The sequence below is a fragment of the Dama dama genome, chromosome 8, assembly GCF_033118175.1.
Source record: "Dama dama isolate Ldn47 chromosome 8, ASM3311817v1, whole genome shotgun sequence".
Classification (NCBI taxonomy): Eukaryota; Metazoa; Chordata; class Mammalia; order Artiodactyla; family Cervidae; genus Dama; species Dama dama.
Genome location: NC_083688.1, coordinates 48,097,841 through 48,119,066, shown reverse-complemented (window position 1 = coordinate 48,119,066; position 21,226 = coordinate 48,097,841). Strand labels below are relative to the sequence as shown.

The 21,226-nt window shown below is 39.9% G+C and overlaps 1 protein-coding gene and 1 pseudogene across 2 annotated transcripts; both read left to right on the top strand.

Moving 5' to 3' along the window:
• Nucleotides 1–2,738: 2,738 nt before the first annotated feature.
• COQ10B (coenzyme Q10B) lies at nucleotides 2,739–19,841 on the top strand. 2 transcript variants are annotated; one of them, XM_061149085.1, is made up of 5 exons: nucleotides 2,739–2,947; nucleotides 7,898–8,047; nucleotides 11,896–12,088; nucleotides 16,662–16,763; nucleotides 18,766–19,841. In XM_061149085.1, exons 1-5 carry the CDS (start codon nucleotides 2,805–2,807, stop codon nucleotides 18,931–18,933), a joined length of 756 nt encoding a protein of 251 aa, XP_061005068.1. In that variant the 5' UTR covers nucleotides 2,739–2,804; the 3' UTR covers nucleotides 18,934–19,841. The 2 variants fall into 2 exon arrangements, with proteins under 2 accessions (XP_061005068.1, XP_061005069.1); XM_061149086.1 differs by lacking the exon at nucleotides 2,739–2,947 and adding an exon at nucleotides 6,678–7,579.
• Nucleotides 14,791–14,887, top strand: LOC133061133 (U6 spliceosomal RNA; annotated as a pseudogene).
• Nucleotides 19,842–21,226: the final 1,385 nt, after the last annotated feature.

The following is a 21,226-nucleotide window of genomic DNA, read 5'->3' as shown; positions in this document are numbered from 1 at the left end:
CCACTATGAACAAAAATAGCAGAGGTAATGGAATTCCAGCTGAGTTATTTCAAATCATCTTTTAAGATGATCCTGTTAAAGTGCTGCACTCAATATGCCAGAAAATTTGGAAAATTCAGCAGGGGCCACAGGACTGAAAAGGTCAGTTTTCATTCTAATCCCAAAGGGATCATAGAAAAAGCTAGAGAATTCCAGAAAAATATCTGCTTCTGCTTCACTGACTACAATAAAGCCTTAGACTGTGCAGATTACAACAAAGTGTGGAAAATTCTCAAAGAGATGAGCGTACCTGACCACCTTATCTGCCTCCTGAGAAACCTATATTCAGGTCAAGAAGCAATAGTTAGAACTGAACACAGAACAACAGACTGGTTCCAAATTGGGAAAGGAGTATGTCAAGGCTGAATATTGTCAACCTGCTTATTTAACTCACGGGCAGAGTACATCATGCAAAATGCCGGGCTAGATGCAGCATAAGCTGGAATCAAGATTGCTGGGAGAAATACCAGTAACGTCAGCAATGCAGATGACACTTATGGCAGAAAGCGAAGAGGAACTAAAGTCTCTTGATGAAAGTGAAAGTGGAGAGTGAAAAAGCTACCTTAAAAGTCAACATTAAGAAAACTAAGATCATGGCATCCGGTCCCATTTCAGTTCAGTTCAGTCGCTCAGTCATGTCCGACTCTTTGCGACCCCATGAATTGCAGCATCCAGTCCCATTACTCCTTGGCAAATACATAAGGAAGCATTGGAAACAGTGACAGAATTTCTTTTCCTGGGCTCAAAAATCACTGCAGATGATGATTACAGTCATGATATTAAAAGATGCTTGCTCCTTGGAAGAGAAGTTATGACCAACTTAGACAGCATATTAAAAAGCAGAGACATTACTTTGCCAATAAAGGTCCGTCTAGTCAAAGCTATGGTTTTTCCAGAAGTCATGTATGGGTGTGAGGGTTGGACCATAAAGAAGGCTGAGTGCCGAAGAATTCCTGCTTTTGAACTGTGTATTGGAGAAGACTCTTGAAAGTCCCTTGCACTGCAAGATCAAACTAGTCAATCCTAAAGGAAATCAACCCTGAATATTCATTGGAGGGACTGATGCTGAAGCTGAAACTCCAATACTTTGACATCCTGATGCGAAGAGCCAACTCATTAGAAAAGACCCTGGTGCTGGGAAAGACTGAAGGCAGGAGGAAAAAGGGATGACAGAGGATGAGATGGTTGGATGGCATCACTGACTCAATGGACATGACTCTGATCAAGCTCCAGGAGATGGTGAAGGACCAGGAAGCCTGGCGTGCTGCAGGCCATGGTGTCCGCAGAGTCAGACACAACTGAGCAACTGAACAACAACAGCTGCAATGAAGAAAGCAAGAGTAGAAAATAATCATCATACAGATACACAAAAGCTGGAATATTTATGTTAATGTAAATCAGATCAAGTCATCTCAAATGACTTCCCTCTACACTTAGAATAAAATCCAAAGATGGCACCATGGACTCCCAGATACTATGAAAAAGCCCTCACTACCTCTGACCTCATTTCCTATCACTCTCACCCTCACTGACTGTAATACAAAGCCCTTGCTTCTCATAAAACAGGCAAGACTGTTTCTGAGGCCTTTGCACTTGCTGTTCCTTTCCCAAATATTCACATAGTTCACCTCCTCATTTCATTTAGGCCTGTTCATTATCACCTTCTCAGAGGCCCACCTGATCATCTTATATACAACAGCACCCCACTTTAGCCCTCTCCATCTGCTTTTCATACTTTTTCCTACAGCATATGATTATCTGACGCTGTTTTAATTGAATGAAAATTTATTTCCCCTACTCTAGATTATAAGCTCTATGATAGTAGACTTTTGTTCATTTATCCTGCACCTAATACAGCGCAGAGTGAGTGGTCAATAAATATTTATTTCATTTAGTCAGCTACAATTTCTCAAAACTGTGTGCACTTAAATATTGACAGTATGGCTACCCTCACTTTACAGTTTACAAGAAACTACAGCATATAAAAGTTAAAAAAGGACCTAAGAACAAAGCGAGTACAAATGTCAAGACTTGATGAATGACTCCTGAAATGGGTGAATGGACGCAAAATCCGGTTTGTATGTGCTGAGGGAAACCCAAACCCATACATGAACACCAGTTAAAATGTTGGCCACACAGAAAGAAGGCAAACAGAACCAAGTCTCTTCTCTAAGGCCATAACCTTATTATATTGCCCTCATAAAAACCTCACGGCGTAAGGACAGCAGGTACGTTGATTAACAGCTAGACTGACGCCACAGTTCGCAGCCGGCAGGGGTAGCAGGTCCAGCCCAGCACTCACCGGTTCGTACAGTTACATAATCGATACTCAGAACCTCGGGCTTTCTCCCGCCCCTGCGCTGGGCTCACGTGGCGGGCCTCGCGACCGGATGCAGCCTCAAGCGAACCACGGCGGTTGGTGAATCCGAGGAACAGTTCCTGAGCAAGGGTGAGCGGTCACGGTGATGCTTACGTCAGAGCGCGGCGGGGCGGGCACTAAAGACCCGCCGGCCTAGAGGGATTCGTCCACGCGGCTCTGCGGTCCCTCTGATTGGCCGGCAGGATGACGTAGCCCGTTTACGGTGGGCTCTGCGGCACTGGCAGTGTGCGTCAGCTCTGCGCAATCGGAGAGAGGAAAATGGGGCGTGCCTGACCGCCCAGGGGCCCGCCGATTGGCTGGAGGGCGGCGGCGCCTGGCCCGGGCCGCCGGAGGAGGGCGGTGCCGTGGGCCTGGTCCGGGTTTACTGGCGACCGGCTTCAGTAAGATGATCATGGCAGCTCGGACAGGTCAAAGAGCCCTTAAAAAGGTGGTCTCGGGATGCCGTCCGAAGTCGGCGGCAGCCGCTAGAGCCCCGGCTCCAGCCGCCAGAGCTCCGACTCCAGCGCAGGTGCCTGCGAGGAATGTCAGGTAATGAACAACAGGGGCGCCGCAGCGAGGGTAATTTCTCCCTCCCCACGGCCTGCTGAGGAAGGGGACCCGGGACATTTGCGGTGAGGCAGGCGGATCGGATGCGTTTCCGCGTCTCTGTAGACAAAGGGCCTACTGCCTTCGGCAAGTGACGAACTCAGGCCCCCTCTCTCCGCCCCCTTGGCCGGAGGGTCGCCAGCCTGTCCAGGCCGCCCCGTCTTGGGTTCGTGGTTCCCAGCCCTCGCGAGAGGCGGTGAATCATTCCGCTCTGACTTGGAAGCCGCTGATGAATCCACTGGATGGGGCGGGGGGGTGCCTTTGCGCTCTTCCGGTCTCCTCCCCTGAGGCCTACTGCTGCTGTTCTCCGGAAGTTATAACTGCGGCGCAGGAGTAGGGGGTTGATGGACGTGGGGGTTTGTGGCCTGTCAGTGAGTCCCCTTTTGTTCCTCCTGAGTGTCCGATGGCCAGAGGTGCTTTCCCCAGTTTCTGGTAGCGGTCGTTGGCCACCTCCGCCCCCACTTTGGTGCTAGCTAAACTAAACCGAAGTCGAAGTACGGGACTTGGATTTTTTTCCCCCTGCCTTTGTAAGTTAGCAGTCCTGTAACCTTGAGTCAGAGTCTGCCTTCGATTTTCCAGGTTGGTTCTTTTTTGGTAGGTAGTGGAAGAGGAGGCCTGAAATTTTCCGTATTTCCACCAGTTTCCTTTTATTAATGACACTTCAATAAATTATGCTCGAAAATTAAAGTTAACTTTTAAAATTAATTCAGTTGTAATCTGTACGGGATGGAGGGAGAAAGCACAAATTTGGTTGAGCTCCTTCCAGGACATTTAGAGTCAACGAATTTTTTAAAATATCAACAACCCAATGAACTCTAAATCCTTTTAGACATTTTTTGGTCGAAACTGAAATAAAATCATCTCATATCCTTCACCCTTGCTTTAGGAAATAGCTTTAAAAAGTTCCAAGCAGAACACTGTATCATACTTTAGATCTGCTTGTATTGCTCTTATAAAATGCTGGCTGTTACTTTTGAGAAAAAAAAATTGCTTTAGTGATCAAATTAAGGTTTACGTTTCAGTGTAAATATTTACTGTTTATGATAATGAAAAGGGAGATAATTTATGAGTTCATTGCAAGGCTGATTCTGACCTTTATTATAATACAGTATTTAGGATGTAGCACTGGGCTTCCATGGTGGCTCAGAGGGTAAAGCGTCTGCCCGCAATGTGGGAGACCTTGGTTCGATCCCTGGGTCGGGAAGATCCCGTGGAGAAGGAAATGGCAACCCATTCTAGTATTCTTGCCTGGAGAATCCCACGGATGGAGGAGCCTGGTAGGCTACTGTCCACGGGGTCACAAAGAGTTGGACACGACTGAGCGACTTCACTTCACTTCAGTTCACTGGAAGTTTAGTGACCAAAAATCTGTCCTTCTTTTGTTCAGTTTTCATTCCATGCTTTAAACATGTGTATGACTGTAAGGTTCTCATATTGTAGTTGAAGATATACTGTTCTTGATAAAGTATGAAGATGGATGTGCTGTCCAGGGCATTGTAACCGTAATATGCAAACTGATCAGAAAACTCCTATTGTGCTCAGTCCTGTCCGACTGTTTGTGACCCCCATGGATTGTCACTTGGTCATTTTTCCTCCACCCACATAGCATCTGTTACATCTCACCTCCACCTCTAGTTCACCTTCTCTCTCATTGTTGCCTTCTCTCTCATTCTGCTCTTTTTTGTACTAGTCATTGCTGTTCTGTCGCTGTCATGTCCAACTCTTTGTGACCTCATGAACTGTAGCATGCCAGGCTCCTCTGTCCTCCACTGTCTCCTGAAGTTTGCTCACACTCATGTCCATTGAGTCAGTGATGCTATCTAACCATCTCATCCTCTGCTGCCCTCTTCTTTTTTCACAGTCAATCCCTCCCAGCATCAGGGTCTCTTCTGATAAGTCAGCTTTTCACATCAGGTGGCCAAAGCATTGGAGTTTCAGCTTTAGCATCAGTCCTTCGAGTGAATATTCAGTGTTTATTTCCTTTAGGATTGACTGGTTTGATCTCCTTACAGTCCACTCCTGATCTTCTTACTGAATAGCCCCAATTTCTTCAATCATTCTTTAACTCAGTTTTCTCTTCCAGCCACACTATGGGATGTCAGTGTCCTTAAAGAAGTTTTATTTATATGTAAATCGTATTTTATATGAATCAGATTTTGTATACAACATGAGATTTCACCAGGCCACTCCCTTCTCTGTTAAAAAAAATAACTTGAAGACTTGATTTAATGAGATATTATTCTCGTAGGTGGAACGCTTTAAGAGCATCTCATTGAGAATAAATCCCAAATTGCTTTGTCCTGATCAGTAGTCCCCAGCATGATCCAGCTCCAGCCTCTCTCTAACATTATTTCATTGTGCTCTCGCCCTGGCTTGCTATACTGCTGTTGCACTGTTAATCTTTTTGAGAGTCTGGATGCTGCCAGGCTCTTTCCTTAGTACTTGGAGTGGGCTGTATCTACCTCTCCTCCTCCCATGTGCAGACAACACATATGTGTGTATGAGAGAGAGATCTTATGTGTGTGTACACACACATTATGTACATACATACCTATTTCACCCTTTACATGGCTGTTGTTGTTCAGTTGCGTCTGACTCTTTGCAACCCCATGAACTGCAGCACGCCAGGCTTCCCTGTCCTTTACCATCTCCCAGAGCTTGCTCAAACTCATGTCCGTTGAGTCAGTGATGCCATCCAACCATCTCATTCTCTGTCATCCTCTTCTCCTCCTGCGTTCAATCTTTCCCGGCATCAGGGTCTTTTCCAATGAGTTGGCTCTTCACATCAGGTGGCCAAAGTATTGGAGCTTCAGCATTAGTCCTTCCAATGAATATTCAGGGTTGATTTCCTTTATTATTGACTGGTTTGATCTCCTTGCAGTCCAATGGACTTTCAAGAGTCTTCTCCAGCACCACAGTTCAAAAGCATTAATTCTTCGGTGCTGAGCCGTTTTTATTTTCCAGCTCTCACATCCGTACATGACTACAAAAACCATAGCTTTGACCATACAGACCTTTGTTGGCAAAGTGATGTCTCTGATTTTTAATACGCTGTCTAGGTATGTCATAGTTTTTCTTCCAAGGAGCAAGCATCTTTTAATTTCATGGTTGCAGTTACCACCCACAGAGATTTTTGAGCCCAAGAAAATAAAGTCTGTCACTGTTTCCATTGCTTCCCCATCTATTTGCCATGAAGTGGTGGGACCGCATGCCATGATCCTAGTTTTTTGAATGTTGAGTTTTAAGCCAGCCTTTTCGCTCTCCTCTTTTACCTTCATCAAGAGGCTCTTTAGTTCCTCTTCGCTTTCTGCCGTAAGGGTGGTATCTTCTGCATATCTGACATTATTGACATTTCTCCCAGCAATCTTGATTCCAGCTTATGCTGCATCCAGCCCAGCATTTTGCATGATGTACTCTGCATATAAGCTAAATATATATACAGCTCCTTTATATATACACACACACACACACACACACACATATACATAAATATACACATACATACATATATATATATATACATACTCCTTTCCCAGTTTGTAACCAGTCTATTGTTCCATGTCTGGTTCTAACTATTGCTTCATGACGGGCATACAGGTTTCTCAGGAGGCAGATAAGGCGGTCAGGTATTCCAGCTCTTTAAGAATTTTCCACACTTTGTTGTTAACCTGCACAGCCAAAGGTTTTAGCGTAGTCAATGAAGCAGATGTTTTTCTGGAATTCTCTGGCTTTTTCTATGATCCACCAGATGTTGGGAATTTGATCTCTCGTTCTTCTGCCTTTTCTAAATCCAGCTTATACATCCGAAGTTCTCAATTCACATATTATTGAAGCCCAGCTTGAAGAATTTTGAGCCTTACTTTGCTAGCACGTGAAATGAGTGCAACTGTGCAGTAGTTTGAAAGTTCTTTGCCATTTCCCTTCTTTAGAATTGGGATGAAAACTGACATTTTCCAGTCCTGTGGCCACTACTGAGTTTTCCAAATTTGCTGACATATTGAGTGCAGCACTCTAACAGGATCATCTTTTAGGGTTTGAAATAGCTCAGCTGGAATAACTCCTCCCTACCCATTATGTCTCAGCTGAAATACAACCTCGGAGGACTTCCTGGATCACCCTATCAAAAGGAGGTCCTAATTACATGTCCCCACACCCATTTCTATTTTTGTGGCTTATTTAATCCTCAACTAGAATGTAATCTTTATATTTGTTTTATTCACCGTTATGTCCCTAGTGCCTGGCACAGAATAGCAGCTCAGTAAATATGTGAACTAATGCACAGATAGTGGTGTATAATAGCTATTCAATAATCTTAACTAGTGTAAAGGCTAAAAATAGGTGAACAAGAGCATATCAGGCATCTGTATTACGAAGTACCCTAAACAGTTAACATTCTAATTACCTTGACATATGTTTTTACCTGTGCACATAGAAATGGAGATTGGAAGGTGAAAGATCACGCAATAGGGCTGACAGGCCTGCCACAGACACAGTGAAGGGAGGGACCTAACTTCAGATCTCATAGAGTAGATCAAGCATTGAAGAAACCCCTGTGGATGCAGCTGGGAAAACAAGGTGGGTAGGTGAGTTAAAAATTGGACAATGAATATTCTCCCACCTTAGGGCAGGAATATGTTGTTAACACATGTCTGCAGACTAAAAGCCAGGTCTGAGAGATACCTTTTGTGCCTGAAGGCTCCAACCCTAACTGTAAGCTGGTGTTTTTAGTTTTCTTTATGGTGCTCAAGAAGATTATTTTTTGCATGTGTAGTTTTTTCGGGAATATTCTAAGGTTGCAAACACCTTCTGAAGTATGATTGTTATTTAACCATCTCTAATTTGTTTCCTCTTAATTGTCAATGTTACTCAATCAGGTAATTTTTCTCTTTTCAGTTATTTAGCTTCCTGTGGTATACTGATGAGCAGAACTTTTCCACTACATACCTCAGTTTTGCCTAAGAAGATACATGCAAGAACCTTCTTCAGAATTGCTGCACCATTAATAAACAAAAGAAAAGAATATTCAGAAAGGAGAATTATAGGGTTTGTATATAGTAATAGGTCTACTAAAAGAGCATGTTCACAGTGTTCTTTAGAATATTGTGCCTCTTTTTTTCTAGATTCGTTTCTTACAGACCAAGCTCTGATTTTCTCACCCTTGCTATTTTATAAATATTGGTTGAATGAATATAATCATATGGTAACTTTATAGGATAGGTTTAAATCTTGACATTTAAAGAAAATAAGCTGTTTGTGTCCTGCATTTTTGTACACTGTTCTTTTTTATAGTGGCATCATTACTGATATGTTGGGCCAAATATGTTTGTATAGCTCCCTCACCTGCACACATATATACATAGGTAAGTATATGTAAACATACATATGGCCCCTGCCATCCAGAGCAGAGGTTGGCACACTTTTTCTGTAAAGGGCCAATTGGTAAATAGGTTTGTGGGCCATACTGTCTCTGTTGCAACTACTCAACATGGTCAGTGTAGCCCAGAACTAACCATGGACAGTGTGTAATAAATGGGCATGGTTGTGTTCCAATAAAACTGTTTACAGAGTCAGGCAAGAACCCAGGCTCCGTCCCACTTGGTACTTTTGTAACTCCTTAGTCTTCAGGATCTCTTAAAAAGATACACGTGATGCTTAATCATGTTGGTCCTGGAAGTGACACACAGTGCTTACTCTGAGATATTATTGGCAAGAAGTAGTCATGTGACAGCTGTTGAATTTGTAGCCTACTGGTGGCCAGCAATAAGGCCACATAAAGCAAGCCTTAATACTTGGATAGGTAGACGTCTTGACCCCAGCTGGTGTCTTATAAAAACAGAAATGGCAACAAAAAGATGAGAAATCAAATGGTGAATTGGTCTGCTTTACTTTTGAACTACTAATAAGATCTCCCTTTGACTGTGAACTTGTCATTTGACAGGCCTGCTGGGTGCTCTATATTGTTTCTTTCTCACAATAATCATGTGATCTAGGTATTTTTCCCATTGTAAAGATGAAGAAACTGAAGCTGAGAAATTATGTTGTGTCGTGACTTCAAAGCTTATTTTTCCCACTATATTTATTTATTCTTTCTTGCTTCCTTATTCTTTCTGGTGCTAAAATTCTTTTTATTACAAATTGGTCTTATCTAATGATCACCTTCCCCCATATATTGTTTGACGTAAACACATAGTAATAGCTGCCATTTATGAAGTGCTTAGTAAGCATTGTGCATTATGCCAGAACTCTTTCCTTTAACCCTTAAAATAACTCTGTAGAGGTATTTTTCAGTTATGGATGAAGAAAATTGAGAGGTTAAGCAACCTAGTCAGGGTCACATGAAACTACTATGTTTTAGAATTGATATTTGAACACAATAGAGTACTTTTATGCAAATAGCTTCCAGGCTACTGGGTCTAATATATCTTCATGGGATTTATATTGGCATTTATTTCCAAGTGTCTAAGAACATGGGGAAAGAAGAGTAGGTTTGTTTAGTCTTTCCTCTGTGGGCCTCATTTCATGATCATAAAGATTAATTTAAATATACATAAACACTCATTTTGTCATATTCCAAACACACCCTTTTAAAATTTAGAATGTGGTTGTTTACTGCAGCACTTTGAGATTAATTCTACTTTAGCAGTGTTGACTATAACCAAGAATGAAGGAAAAAAAAAAAACTAAGAATGATACGTGTCTGGTTTTCATTGTTCAGTTGTCTTTTTTTTTTTTTTTCCATTTAAACCCTGACGTGTGGCTTCCCTGGTGGCTCAGAGGTTAAAGCCTCTGCCTGCAATGCGGGAGACCTGGGTTCAATCCCTGGGTTGGGAAGATCCCCTGGAGAAGGAAATGGCAACCCACTCCAGTATTCTTGCCTGGAGAATCCCATGGACAGAGGAGCCTGGCGGGCTACAGTCCCCGGGGTCGCAAAGAGTCGGACACGACTGAGCAACTTCACTTCATGTGATACCTTACTGTAAACCCTGATGTGTCTTTGTTGAATTTATTTCTAGGTATTTTGCATTTGTATGCTACTGTTTTCTGCTTGTTAGTATAGAAACAGTATTAGTTTTTATATATTTCTTAACAGGCTACCTAACTGAATTCTTGATTGATTGATTTTTGATTTGATAATCATATCACCTGCCAGTTTATAATTTTGCCTAATTCTTTTCCACCCGTGTGCCCGTATTTCATGCTCTGATTTAATTTCTTTGATATTTTAGAACAATGTCAAATGACAGTAATGAAAGCATCATTGACTTCTTTCTTTTTTTTTTTAATTGGCTTCTTTCTAATGCTAATAGTAATGCTTCTTATATTTTACCATCTGTGAAGGGACTCGTACAATGATTTTGTTTTGGCTAAATAATATGGTTATAATAATTCTTAGTACTGAACCATCCATACTATGTATGAACTATGGATGGTTCATCCATACATCCTTAGATGAGTTGTATTTGATTGTTTTATTTTTTTTAATATATTATTGGGATTATATTTGCTGGTATTTTACTTAGAAGTTTTGCTTCAGTACTCACAGGTAATATGGGTTTATAGATTTTGTTTTTTATGTTCTTTGTGAAGTTTGGGTTGGCAGGATGTTATGCTGGCTCATAAAGAGTGAGAAGTTCCCCTTTTTTATGTTATAGAATTGATTTTTTTTCTTAATTACAAAATGTTTGCATACTTGTATAAACACTTAACAATTTAGAAGTATATATACTAGAACGAAAAGAAAAAGCAAAAGAAGAAAATAGAAAAAAAGAATTTAAAAAAGACAGAAAAAAGGAAAAAATAGAAATATATATATTAAAGAGTTAGTCTGTTTTTAATCCTACTCTTTTTTCCTGAATTAACAACTGGTAATTGTTTAATTTGTATCCTTTTAGGACTTTTAAAATATATTTTCATTACAGACAGTCTATTAACATAATTATTTTCAGAAAAAGCAAATATCAAATGTTTAAAATTGAGGAATTACAGTATACACTTATAATATTTCTCAAATGGATAATAAAATTGTATATAAAGCAGATAAGATATATACAATTTTATTATCTATTTAAGAAATATTGTAAGTGTATAGTGTATTTCCTCGATTATTAAACACTTGATATTTGTGCCTTTGCTCTAAAGTATATGGTTGACCCTTGAAAGATGGGGAGTTTGGGAGTACAGACCCCTCCACGCAGTAAAAAAAAAAAAAAAAAAATGCATTCTGCTATTTCTGTTTCAAAACAAGGGATTGATAAATGATTTATCCAAAGGCAGGAAGCTGAAACAGTTTGTATAAAATCAAGACTCAAACCTTAGTTTATTTGATTCCACATATTGTGACTTCTAATTGAACACAAACTTCCCCCCACATTTAATTTAAAAATCTGTAAAACAAAAATACAAATACTATATTTTATCAAAAAAATTCTTACATAAGTAGACCCACACAGGGCAAAGCTGTGTTGTTCAAGGGTGAACTGTATATTTGATCTTAATCCTTTTAGATAACTGATGAATTCCACAATATGAATGTACCATAATTCATCAGCCATTTATTATAAAGCAGTATTAATGTGTGTGCCAAATGACTTCTTGCTTCATACACAGTAAGTTTTATTGTTTATTATCAGTTTAAAGCAGGGGTCCCCAACCTCTGGGGTCTAATACCTGATGATTTGAGGTGGAACTGACGTAATAATAATAGCAATAAAGTATCCAATAAATGTTGTGTACTTGAATCGTCCTGAAACCATCCTCTCTTCCCCATTCCATGGAAAAATTGTCTTTCACAAAACTAGCCCCTGGTGCCAAGAAGGTCGGGGACCGCTGATTTAAAGTGTGTATGCGCTGTCTAAATAGGTGCAGTTAACACCTTTCCTTTTTTTTTTAAGTTATTCTATGCAGGAAATGTATGATGTAGTATCTGGAATGGAGGATTACAAGCATTTTGTTCCTTGGTGTAAAAAATCAGATATAATATCGAGGAGATCTGGATACTGCAAAACACGGTTGGAGATTGGGTTTCCACCTGTACTGGAGCGCTATACATCAGTAGTGACCTTGGTGAAACCTCATTTGGTGAAGGTAACGGCTTTGTTTTTTGTTGTTTTTAAATATTCCTCAACTAGTGATATATTAAATGGATTAATGTATAATAGCTTAAGATTTCCCTAAACTAATAGGAGGAAGGGAAAAAAAAACTGTTATATCACTTAAGTTGTGTTATTTTATACAATATTAGCATTATTCTTTCCAAATAGAACTTTAACTAGAACATGGAAATGAGAAGGTTTTCTTTTGTCCTTCTGTTGAGAACTACTGACCTCTAGGAAAGATTCAGCCACACAAGTGAGAAATGTTTTAATTTAATATTGATACTTGTGCTTTTTTTTAAGTTAAGGCAGGGAAAGTGGTGAGAGGATGAAGAAAGATAGAAAAGATATAAATGTGGAGCATATAAACATTGTTGAAGTCATCCTGCCATGTACCAGGTACTGAAATGCCAGGTACTGTTGCATGCATTATATTAATCATCTTACCCTTCTCAGAGAAGGGTACACATACAGAAAAGGTACTCAGACTTCAACACATGAAAAAGGAGAATTCCAGAGTTACATTACCATTTATTTTGACTTCCTAGAGTACAGTGAACAAAGGCTTTCAGAGCTTGGATTGTGTGGTTTTGTGCCCACTTGATTTAGTAGTGGTATCATTTCTTGGTTATTGGCCAGAGCTAAGTGCCTTTTTCACCTCCTTCTCAGTCATTGAGGACATGCAGCTCTCATACCAGAAAGAATATACTGTCCAGTGAAGCTAAGACATGGGAGTCCACCCTAGTCCCACTGTCAAAACATCAACTCCACTTAAAAGTCTGTGCCCCATTCTGAGACTTTACCGTTAGTATAACTGTTTTCACCTGTTTGCCTCATAGTTTTGAAGTTTTTACCTACTATAGTGCACTGCCTCTCTTATAGTAGCTAATGTATTAAGCTCTATAGTGTTTTACTTGAATTGTTTAATCTTCACAACAGCCCTTTGAGATGCAGATTTTATTATCCTCCATCATCGTATAGTTGAGTATGCTAAGACTTCGAAGAGTTAGATAGCTTGCCTAGGGTTACACAGCCAAGACTAGTCTGTCTGACAACAGTGACTATCTCTGTAAATCTTACAATTGAGTCCTCTGACCTCAATCTCTTACCATTCAGATTCTTATAACTTTGATCTTAACATATCCTGCATTTAACTAAAGAACTCTAAAACCGTATCATTTTCTCCCCCTGGCTTTCTTCCTTTCCCTGACTTCTGTGAATGTACCGTAGAGTACTTACTCCACAGCCCTGTGCCTTTGCATGTTGTTCCCTCTTCTATCTGTAATGAACTTGATTCCTTGCCTGTTAATCCTTTAGATCCCAGCCTGCTTTCTCCCTTTCCTTTCATAAGGCTAGTCTGCTGTACCTCAGTCATTCCTCTAGGCTTTGCATGTGCTTGATTTATTTCTCTTAGCACTCTTGTATGACTTCTTTCTTCCTTTGGATTTCTGCTTGACAGAATCGAGCTACTTAAGGCAATGGGAGATCTTCTTTTTCATCTCTGAATCCTCAGTCATGAGGGCTTTTGTTTATGAAGTTCTCACTGCTGTGTTCCTGTGTTCCTGTATGTCCAGATGTTCATAGTAATTTCAGTAACCTTCAGCACTGCCAAGGAGGCAGGAAACTTTTTTTTTAAATTATAATAGTATGTATTATATATTACTATCTTAATTTTAGGAGGCTTAGAGAAATTAAGAGCCCACACAAATTTATACTGTGTATGTCTGATTCCAAAATTATTTTTCCATTAAAATAAACTGCCTCACTTAATGTGCTAATTTATTATTAAAGGGCTTCCCAGGTGGCACTAGTGGTAAAGAACCCACCTGCCAATACAGGAGATATAAGATTCGTAGGTCAGGGTTCAATTCCTAGGACAGGAAGATCCCCTGGAGGAGGAAATGGCAACCATCTCCATTATTTTTGCCTAGAGAATCCCATGGACAGAGGAGCCTGCAGGCCACAGTCCGTGAGGTTGCAAAGAGTTGGACATGACTGAAGCAACTTAGCATGTTAGCAAGACCTGAAGGTTAGGCAGCATTTGAGGGTTGTTCTGGAGAACCAAGGTACACACAAATTCATACTGTGTATGTCTGATTCCCAGATTATTTTTCCATTAAAATAAGCTGCCTCACTTAATGTGCTAATATTTAAAGACATATTTGAGAATAAAATACAGCTATGTTCAGCTTTTAATTTTCCCTGGGCTCAGGTTCTAGATCTTAGTACCTAATACACATATGTGACATACAATAAAAATTAGAACCAAGAAAGCAACGAAAGCTATCTGACACTTTTTATTAGCTGTCCCGAATGTGCCTGTGACTTAACCTGTCAGTGAATCTACATGCGTCATGTAGATCCATCAGTCTGTCATGGCCAGAAGCCTATTGCTGTGTTCATATCTCTGTTAGGAATGAGCTCATTGGCAGTATTGTCCCTATCAAAACATACCAGTAAAAATCTGTGGGTCCTTGGGCTAGGTTATTGATACAAGTACAGCACTGCCACATTTTGTTAAAGAATAGTCAGAGGAAGGTGCTATATTGTAGTGATTATTCCCAACAGCTGCTTCTCCCTTACTGTTAAATTTCTTACAAGCTTCATACATGATTGTAAAGAAGGATGGAATGCTTTACCTTAAAGTTGGGTAACTGAAAAAGTTGTAAAAAGTTAGAAATAAAAGTAAATGGAGTGCTTGCTTCAGCAGCACATATACTGAATTTGAAACAAGATAAAGAAGATCCCTGCACAAGGATGAATGGAAGTTCACGAACCATTCCGTATTTTGGGGAGCTCACTGTAGCGCTCTGTGACCACCTAGGGGGGTGGGGAATTGGAGAGACGTTCAGAGGGAGAGGATGTATGTGTACTTATGGCTCATTCACACTGTTGTATGGCAGAAGCAACACATTATTGTAAAGCAATTAGCCTCCAGTTAAAAACAAAAGAGAGGGTCGTCCCTGGTGGCCCAGTGTTGAAACCCCACTTTTCCACTGCAGGGAGCACAGGTTTGATCCCTGATCGGGGGACAAAAGATGCTACAAGCCACAAGGTGCAGCCAAAAAAAAAAAGTAAATAAGTTGGATAACTGAAATAATGTTTTATTATAGATTTTTGATGGTTTTAAAAATTAGATGTTCATTATTGAACCAAATATAAAGCCAACTGCTTGGGAAAAAATTTTTTTTTTTTTTTTTTATTAAGAACTGGATTTATTTAGAAGAAACTTCACAGAGTGTGGGCAATCTCAGAAGGCAAGAAGCCTTGAAGAGATTTTTTTACTTTAATGACTGTTACTTTTCATGTCTAAGTAAGTTTTAAAACTTTCACTGGTTTCCATATTAAAAATCAAAAAAATTTTTTATAATGTGAATAGAGCATTTCTTTTTAAGTGCTTTGTAGTATGGGTGCAGTTTATAATGATTCTACAGTGGTGAAAGTGAAAGTCGCTCAGTTGTGTCCGGCTCTTTGCAACCCCATGGACTATACAGTCCGTGGAATTCTCCAGGCCAGAATACTGGAGTGGGTAGGCTTTGCCTTCTCCAGGGGTTCTTCCCCACACAGGGATCGAACTCAGGTCTCTCTCATTGCAGGCGGGTTCGTTACCAGCTGAGCCACCTGGAAGCCCAAGACTTTGAAACGAGTTAAAAATAGCCTGCTTTTGAGGGAACATAGCATATATATTCTTGAGGTCAGTTGTCTACTAGTATAATAAGGCCCATAGATGGCATCTTAGGATAGTAAATAAAGAAGTTGAACTTCATTCAAGGTCATAACCAGTTCTGACAGTGTATTAGTAACTGTGGTCCTGGCCACCTTTTTTCACCCTGTGGAAGGCAACTCTTGGATGGGTCTCAACCGGCACTTTTTAATGATAGAGAATGGGACGTGTCAGATTGCACTGCACATAGTATCACTGTGTATTATGTTTCAGTGTACACACATCTGTGAAATAATGAGCACTGAAGAGATGAGAGGTCAGAAAGCAATGAGTCAGGACTAGACTTATAAGAAAACTGGAACCATAGAGGCCCCTAGAGAGAAAGACTAGTGAGTTAGAGAAAGACTAAATGTGATTGATAAGGAAGATCTTTGGGCAGGCAAGAGTTACAGAATTGTTCTAGAGATCTATGCCAGATTCCTTACAAGTATTAAATTTAGCCATCTCATAATGATGGTAAAAAATAGGCATTATGCTCATTTTAAAGGTTAAGGAAATACAGGGAATTAACTTGTTCAGGATCACTAATAAGTGGCAGAGCTGGAAGTAAACTTCCAGATAGTAACTCCCTGTTTTGTTACGGGGGGAGAACTCTGAAGTAGCAGTGGGTGACAATGGAAGAGAGAACTGGCAGTAATCTTGGGAATCCCAGGAGGAAGGAAACTGGCTTATGTCAGCAAGAGATCTCTTCCTAGTACCGAGCTAAAGAGATCTTTTTGTCACCTGTGGTCTAATCTATAAAAATACTTACTTTCAACTAAAGCGTCCTCAATTGTAGATTCTGGACAATCCAACTGGTATTTTACTGTTTTTTGTTTGGTTTTGTTTCATTTTGTTCTAGGCATCCTGCACTGACGGGAAGCTCTTCAAACATTTGGAGACTGCCTGGCGTTTCAGCCCAGGTCTTCCCGGCTACCCAAGGACCTGTACTTTGGATTTTTCAGTAAGTCCCGCATAAAGCTCTCTGTTCATTCCAGATATCAGATAAAGTTGGTAAAGAAGGAGTAGTTCATCTTTATTAGAACCCAGATGCTATAATTAGTAAACTGCATGCATAGCAATTGGGCTTCCCAGGTGGCTCAGTGGTGAAGAATCCGCCTGCCAATGCAGGAGATGCTGGAGATTCAGGTTCACTCTCTGGGTCAGGAAGATCCCCTGGGGTAGGAAATGGCAATTCACTCCAGTATTCTTGACTGGAAAATCCCTTGACAGAGGAGCCTGGTGGGCCCCAGTCCATGGGGATGGAAAGAGTTGGACACAACTGAGCGACTGAGCACGCGCGCGCGCACACACACACACACACACACGCTTATGCATAGCAATTACTATAAGACTTTTTTTAATCTCAAATTTCTGAGTATTGAATATCTCTTTCTGCACTTTTTTTTTTTTTGCACTAATTTTATAAGACATTCTTATAATTTTATAAGAATGCTAGGGGAAATTCCCTGGCAGTCCAGTGCTTAGGACTCTACACTTCCACTGCAGGGGACACTGGTTCAATCCCTGGCCGGGGGCTAAGATCCCTCAGGCCGCCTGGCACAGCCAAAAAAGAGGAAAGAATGCTAATAACCTTTTCTCTTTTTCTCTCTTCCCTGAAACATTGAATGCCTTCTCTATTTTCTAGTTTTTACAAGTTCATAGATTATAAGACACATGTCTTGCCTACTACCAGCTTAATAACAGTGTAACACCAAATGAAATCTGTACATTGATCTTCATCTTATGAGTTGCAGAAATAAAATGCAAAGGAAAAATATATTTTTAAATTTAAGCACTATGGTATTGGTATTTTCTTGTTCCTATCACCTTAGCTATAGAAAAAGTCACTTGTCTGACTTTTTATTTATATGAGTTGGTTCCTGTATTTGCAGCTCAGGCTTACATTTTATGGTTATAATTTTGAGTTAATTACTGTATGCCGGTCTCAGCTCTTAGGTTGCTTTCATTTTCATTTCATAATTTTTTCATAAAAATTAGTGGGCAATAATGGAACACTTGGGGAAATTTGAATGAAACCTCTATAGATTAGATAATAGCATTATTATCTAGTAATGTTAACTCTGTCTGTTAATCTCCTGGTTTTAATTGCACTGTGGTTGTATAAAACCTGAAATCTGAGTGGCGGGTATATAAGAGATCTTAGTAGTAGTATTGCAACTTTTTAATAAGCCAAATTATTTTAAAGTTAAAACTTTTAAAAGTTAGTGGATATTTCATCCTTAAGGCATTATTTCTCAAACTGATTGCTTTGAATTCAGTCTTAAGGGGATATAAATGAAATTTAAATCCTTGTCTGCTTTAAGATTGAGGCACCTTTGCCATCTAGTTTGTAGCTTAACCTCACCTTTCTGATATTAACTTGTGGGAATAACCTATCAGAGGGATCACTTCCCTTCCTTACTTCCTTTTGGGAAGTTATGCCCGACTCTTTGTGACCCCATGAACTGTAGCCTTCCAGGCTCCTCTGTCCATAGAATTCTCCAGGCAGGAACACTAGAGTAGGTAGCTGTTCTCTTCTCCAGGGGATCTTCCCAACCTAGGGATCGAATCCAGGTCTTCCTCATTGCAGGTGGATTCTTTACTAGCTGAGCTACCATTTCTTTTTGGGAAGGAAGGTAGCTCTTAAAGGGACACACTAATAAGAAGCCAAAGTAATAAATATATTCATTTAGCAAAGCTTTTTTTCCAGTTTTTTTTTAACTTAATACAATCAAACTCTTTGCCATAAAATGAGATTCATTGACTTTGTTTTGTTGTGCTTACTGCAGTAAATAAGTCTCCCTCTTAGCGATGTTAAAAATCTCATCTAGATATAGGCCCATATCACTCTGCCTTAGGTATTGGGCCAGTGAGCCCATTTCACTGCACAAACACCATTACCCTAAGTAGAGATTTAGTAAAAGAAAGGTCTTTCTAAAATAGTTATTAACATTTTCCTACAGATTTCTTTTGAATTTCGCTCACTTCTACACTCTCAGCTTGCCACATTGTTTTTCGATGAAGTTGTAAAGCAGATGGTGACTGCCTTTGAAAGAAGAGCGTGTAAGCTGTATGGTCCAGAAACAAACATACCTCGGGAATTGATGCTTCATGAAGTTCATCACACATAAAGAAAAAAGGAAATGGTCACCTACTCATATCTAGTTTATTCACTTTTAGGAAGTGCTTTCATCATTTGCTTTCAAACGTCAGAAAGCATTTGTCAAACCCAGCTTTGATTATAAACCCATACCGTTGAAAATTTGCACTTGGAATATGGAACCACATGTACATAGAATTCAATCAAGTATAATTCAGAGTAGTATGTATATTAGCATATTTACAATAATAGGATGTCATCACTGTTGCTGGGATACTGATATCACTCTTCTGAGCAGAAATTGAAACTGTACATTTAAACCTTTTAATTGTTACCTCACCTGAAAGAGGGTGGTTGAGATACTGATGCAGTGTGTACTATATTAACCATATCACGTTTAAGTTATTAATTTCAGACTATTTATAACTTATTGTCTTAGGGCCTGCCTCGTGGCTTAGGATATTTGAGTAATCATCAGATATTTAAAGTAAAAAGCTTTGACTTAAAAATACTGTTAATGAAGGTTCCCTGGCACTTTTCTTATTTTTAAATTGTTCCTATGGATAGTAGTAGATAATTCAGTATTATACTAAGGTTAGCTTTCAGATAAACAATTATTTTTTATTTTTATTTTTTGGTGAGTGGTCCAGAGAGTTTTTTTTGGTCCAGAGTTTTAAACTACTTTTCTCATAGTTTGCAACCCTCTCCCTGATACTCTGCTGTGTCAGTAATGCTGAATCTGTGTCAAATTTTGTCTACAGCAGTGGGCAACAGATCAAGATAAGTTGGTTGATGTGTCTGCAGCACCATGCATCCTTATTTTCTATTTATTCTGTGTGTTCACTTTCGATAATGTATTTCAAACTGATATTTTTGTAAACAAATCAACATAGGGACTGAAGTGGTAACTTAATAAAGTTAATTTGTTTATTTTTTGTACAGTTATTTTGGTTATTGAAATGTCTCAGAATAACAAAAACAAATCTGGGCAAAATTCAGTCTTCCCTTAATCAGTGTTAATCCCCTTCCCTTCCTTCATCCCCTACCCAGCAACTCTTCTGCATTAATCATCCTTTGTTTCCTCAGCTCAGCCAAGGACTTCACGGGTTAGGTCCCTCTGTGAATGCGTGTTTGCAGTGATCTGTTGTGAGTGGCTGCTCTCTGCCATGTGGTAGGTATACTGTAATCAAGGATTCATACAGTCCACTCACATGGAGCTTGGTTTGTGCCTTCACACAGGTAAAGTAAGTTTCCACTTACAAATGAGGTGTCTTCCCAGGGTATAAGTAGTTTTTATAATTATGTACTTTTTGGGACTTTCTTGGTGGTCCAGTAGTTAAGACTGCAAGCTTTCACTGCAGGGAGCTTGGGTTCAATCTCTGGTCAAGGAACTAAAATCCCGCATGCCAGATTTTTTTTAAAAAATCATGTGCCTTTTAAATGAGAAAAGTTTTTTTTTTTTTTAAAGTGACAAAGATAAGACCTAGGTAGTTTTTTTCCTGGTACAGTACTACTCTGTTTATGGAAATAAGAACCTGTACTTTACTACTATTCTTACAAATGCCATAAGTCAGTTCTTAGGTTCAGATTCTAACTTAGTAGTTGGACATAACTCGCTGGTATTATGATAGTATGTAGATTGTATTTTAGTGAGGGAACCCAGGAATACCCAAATATTGCCTTGATTTAGCCATCCCTTTGACCCATGAGGTTCCCCAAGTATCATTAGAATTTGAGTCTTAGAAGCGATAGAGAAAAAACCCAGGCAATCTGGCTCCAATATCTATGCTCTTGTGTTTGCTCTGAAGGCTGTGACCTGTGGAGTTAAGGTGGCGCTAGTGGTGAAGAAGCCACCTACCATTGCAGGAGACATAAAGAGACCCGGGTTTGATCCCTGGGTCCAAAAGGTCCCCTGGAGAAGAGAACAGCAACCCACTCCAGTATTCTTGCTTGGAGAATCCCCACGGACAGAGGAGCCTGGGAGGCTACATACATCTCACGGGGTCCCAAAGAGTCAGACACGACTAAAGTGACAGCACACACACACCCACCAATGAAAATTCAAAAAAAAATTGGGGGGGGTGGGGCATCTATACTTTCCATATCATAAAGGGGAAAAACCCCACCACCTTTAGAAACTTTTCTTGAAGTGGCATCTGGTCAGTGGAATCTGAAGGGAAGACTGGGATAAGACCTACCAGATAAGACTTTTGTCTCTGTGGAAAGAAACTTCGAAGAGAAACTTCTTCCTTAGTTTTTGCCTGGTTACGTGAGGACGTGAAGTTTGCAGCTACATCTCCAATCTTTTCACATAAAAGGAAGGG

What these genes read in the sequence shown, in the direction of transcription:
- COQ10B (XM_061149085.1), top strand. Translation starts at nt 2,805, where the DNA reads ATGATCATGGCAGCTCGGACAGGTCAAAGAGCCCTTAAAAAGGTGGTC. An exon ending in TGAAACCTCATTTGGTGAAG is followed by an intron (nt 12,089 to 16,661) that starts GTAACGGCTTTG and finishes ATTTTGTTCTAG; the next exon opens with GCATCCTGCACTGACGGGAA. An exon ending in CCTGTACTTTGGATTTTTCA is followed by an intron (nt 16,764 to 18,765) that starts GTAAGTCCCGCA and finishes ATTTTCCTACAG; the next exon opens with ATTTCTTTTGAATTTCGCTC.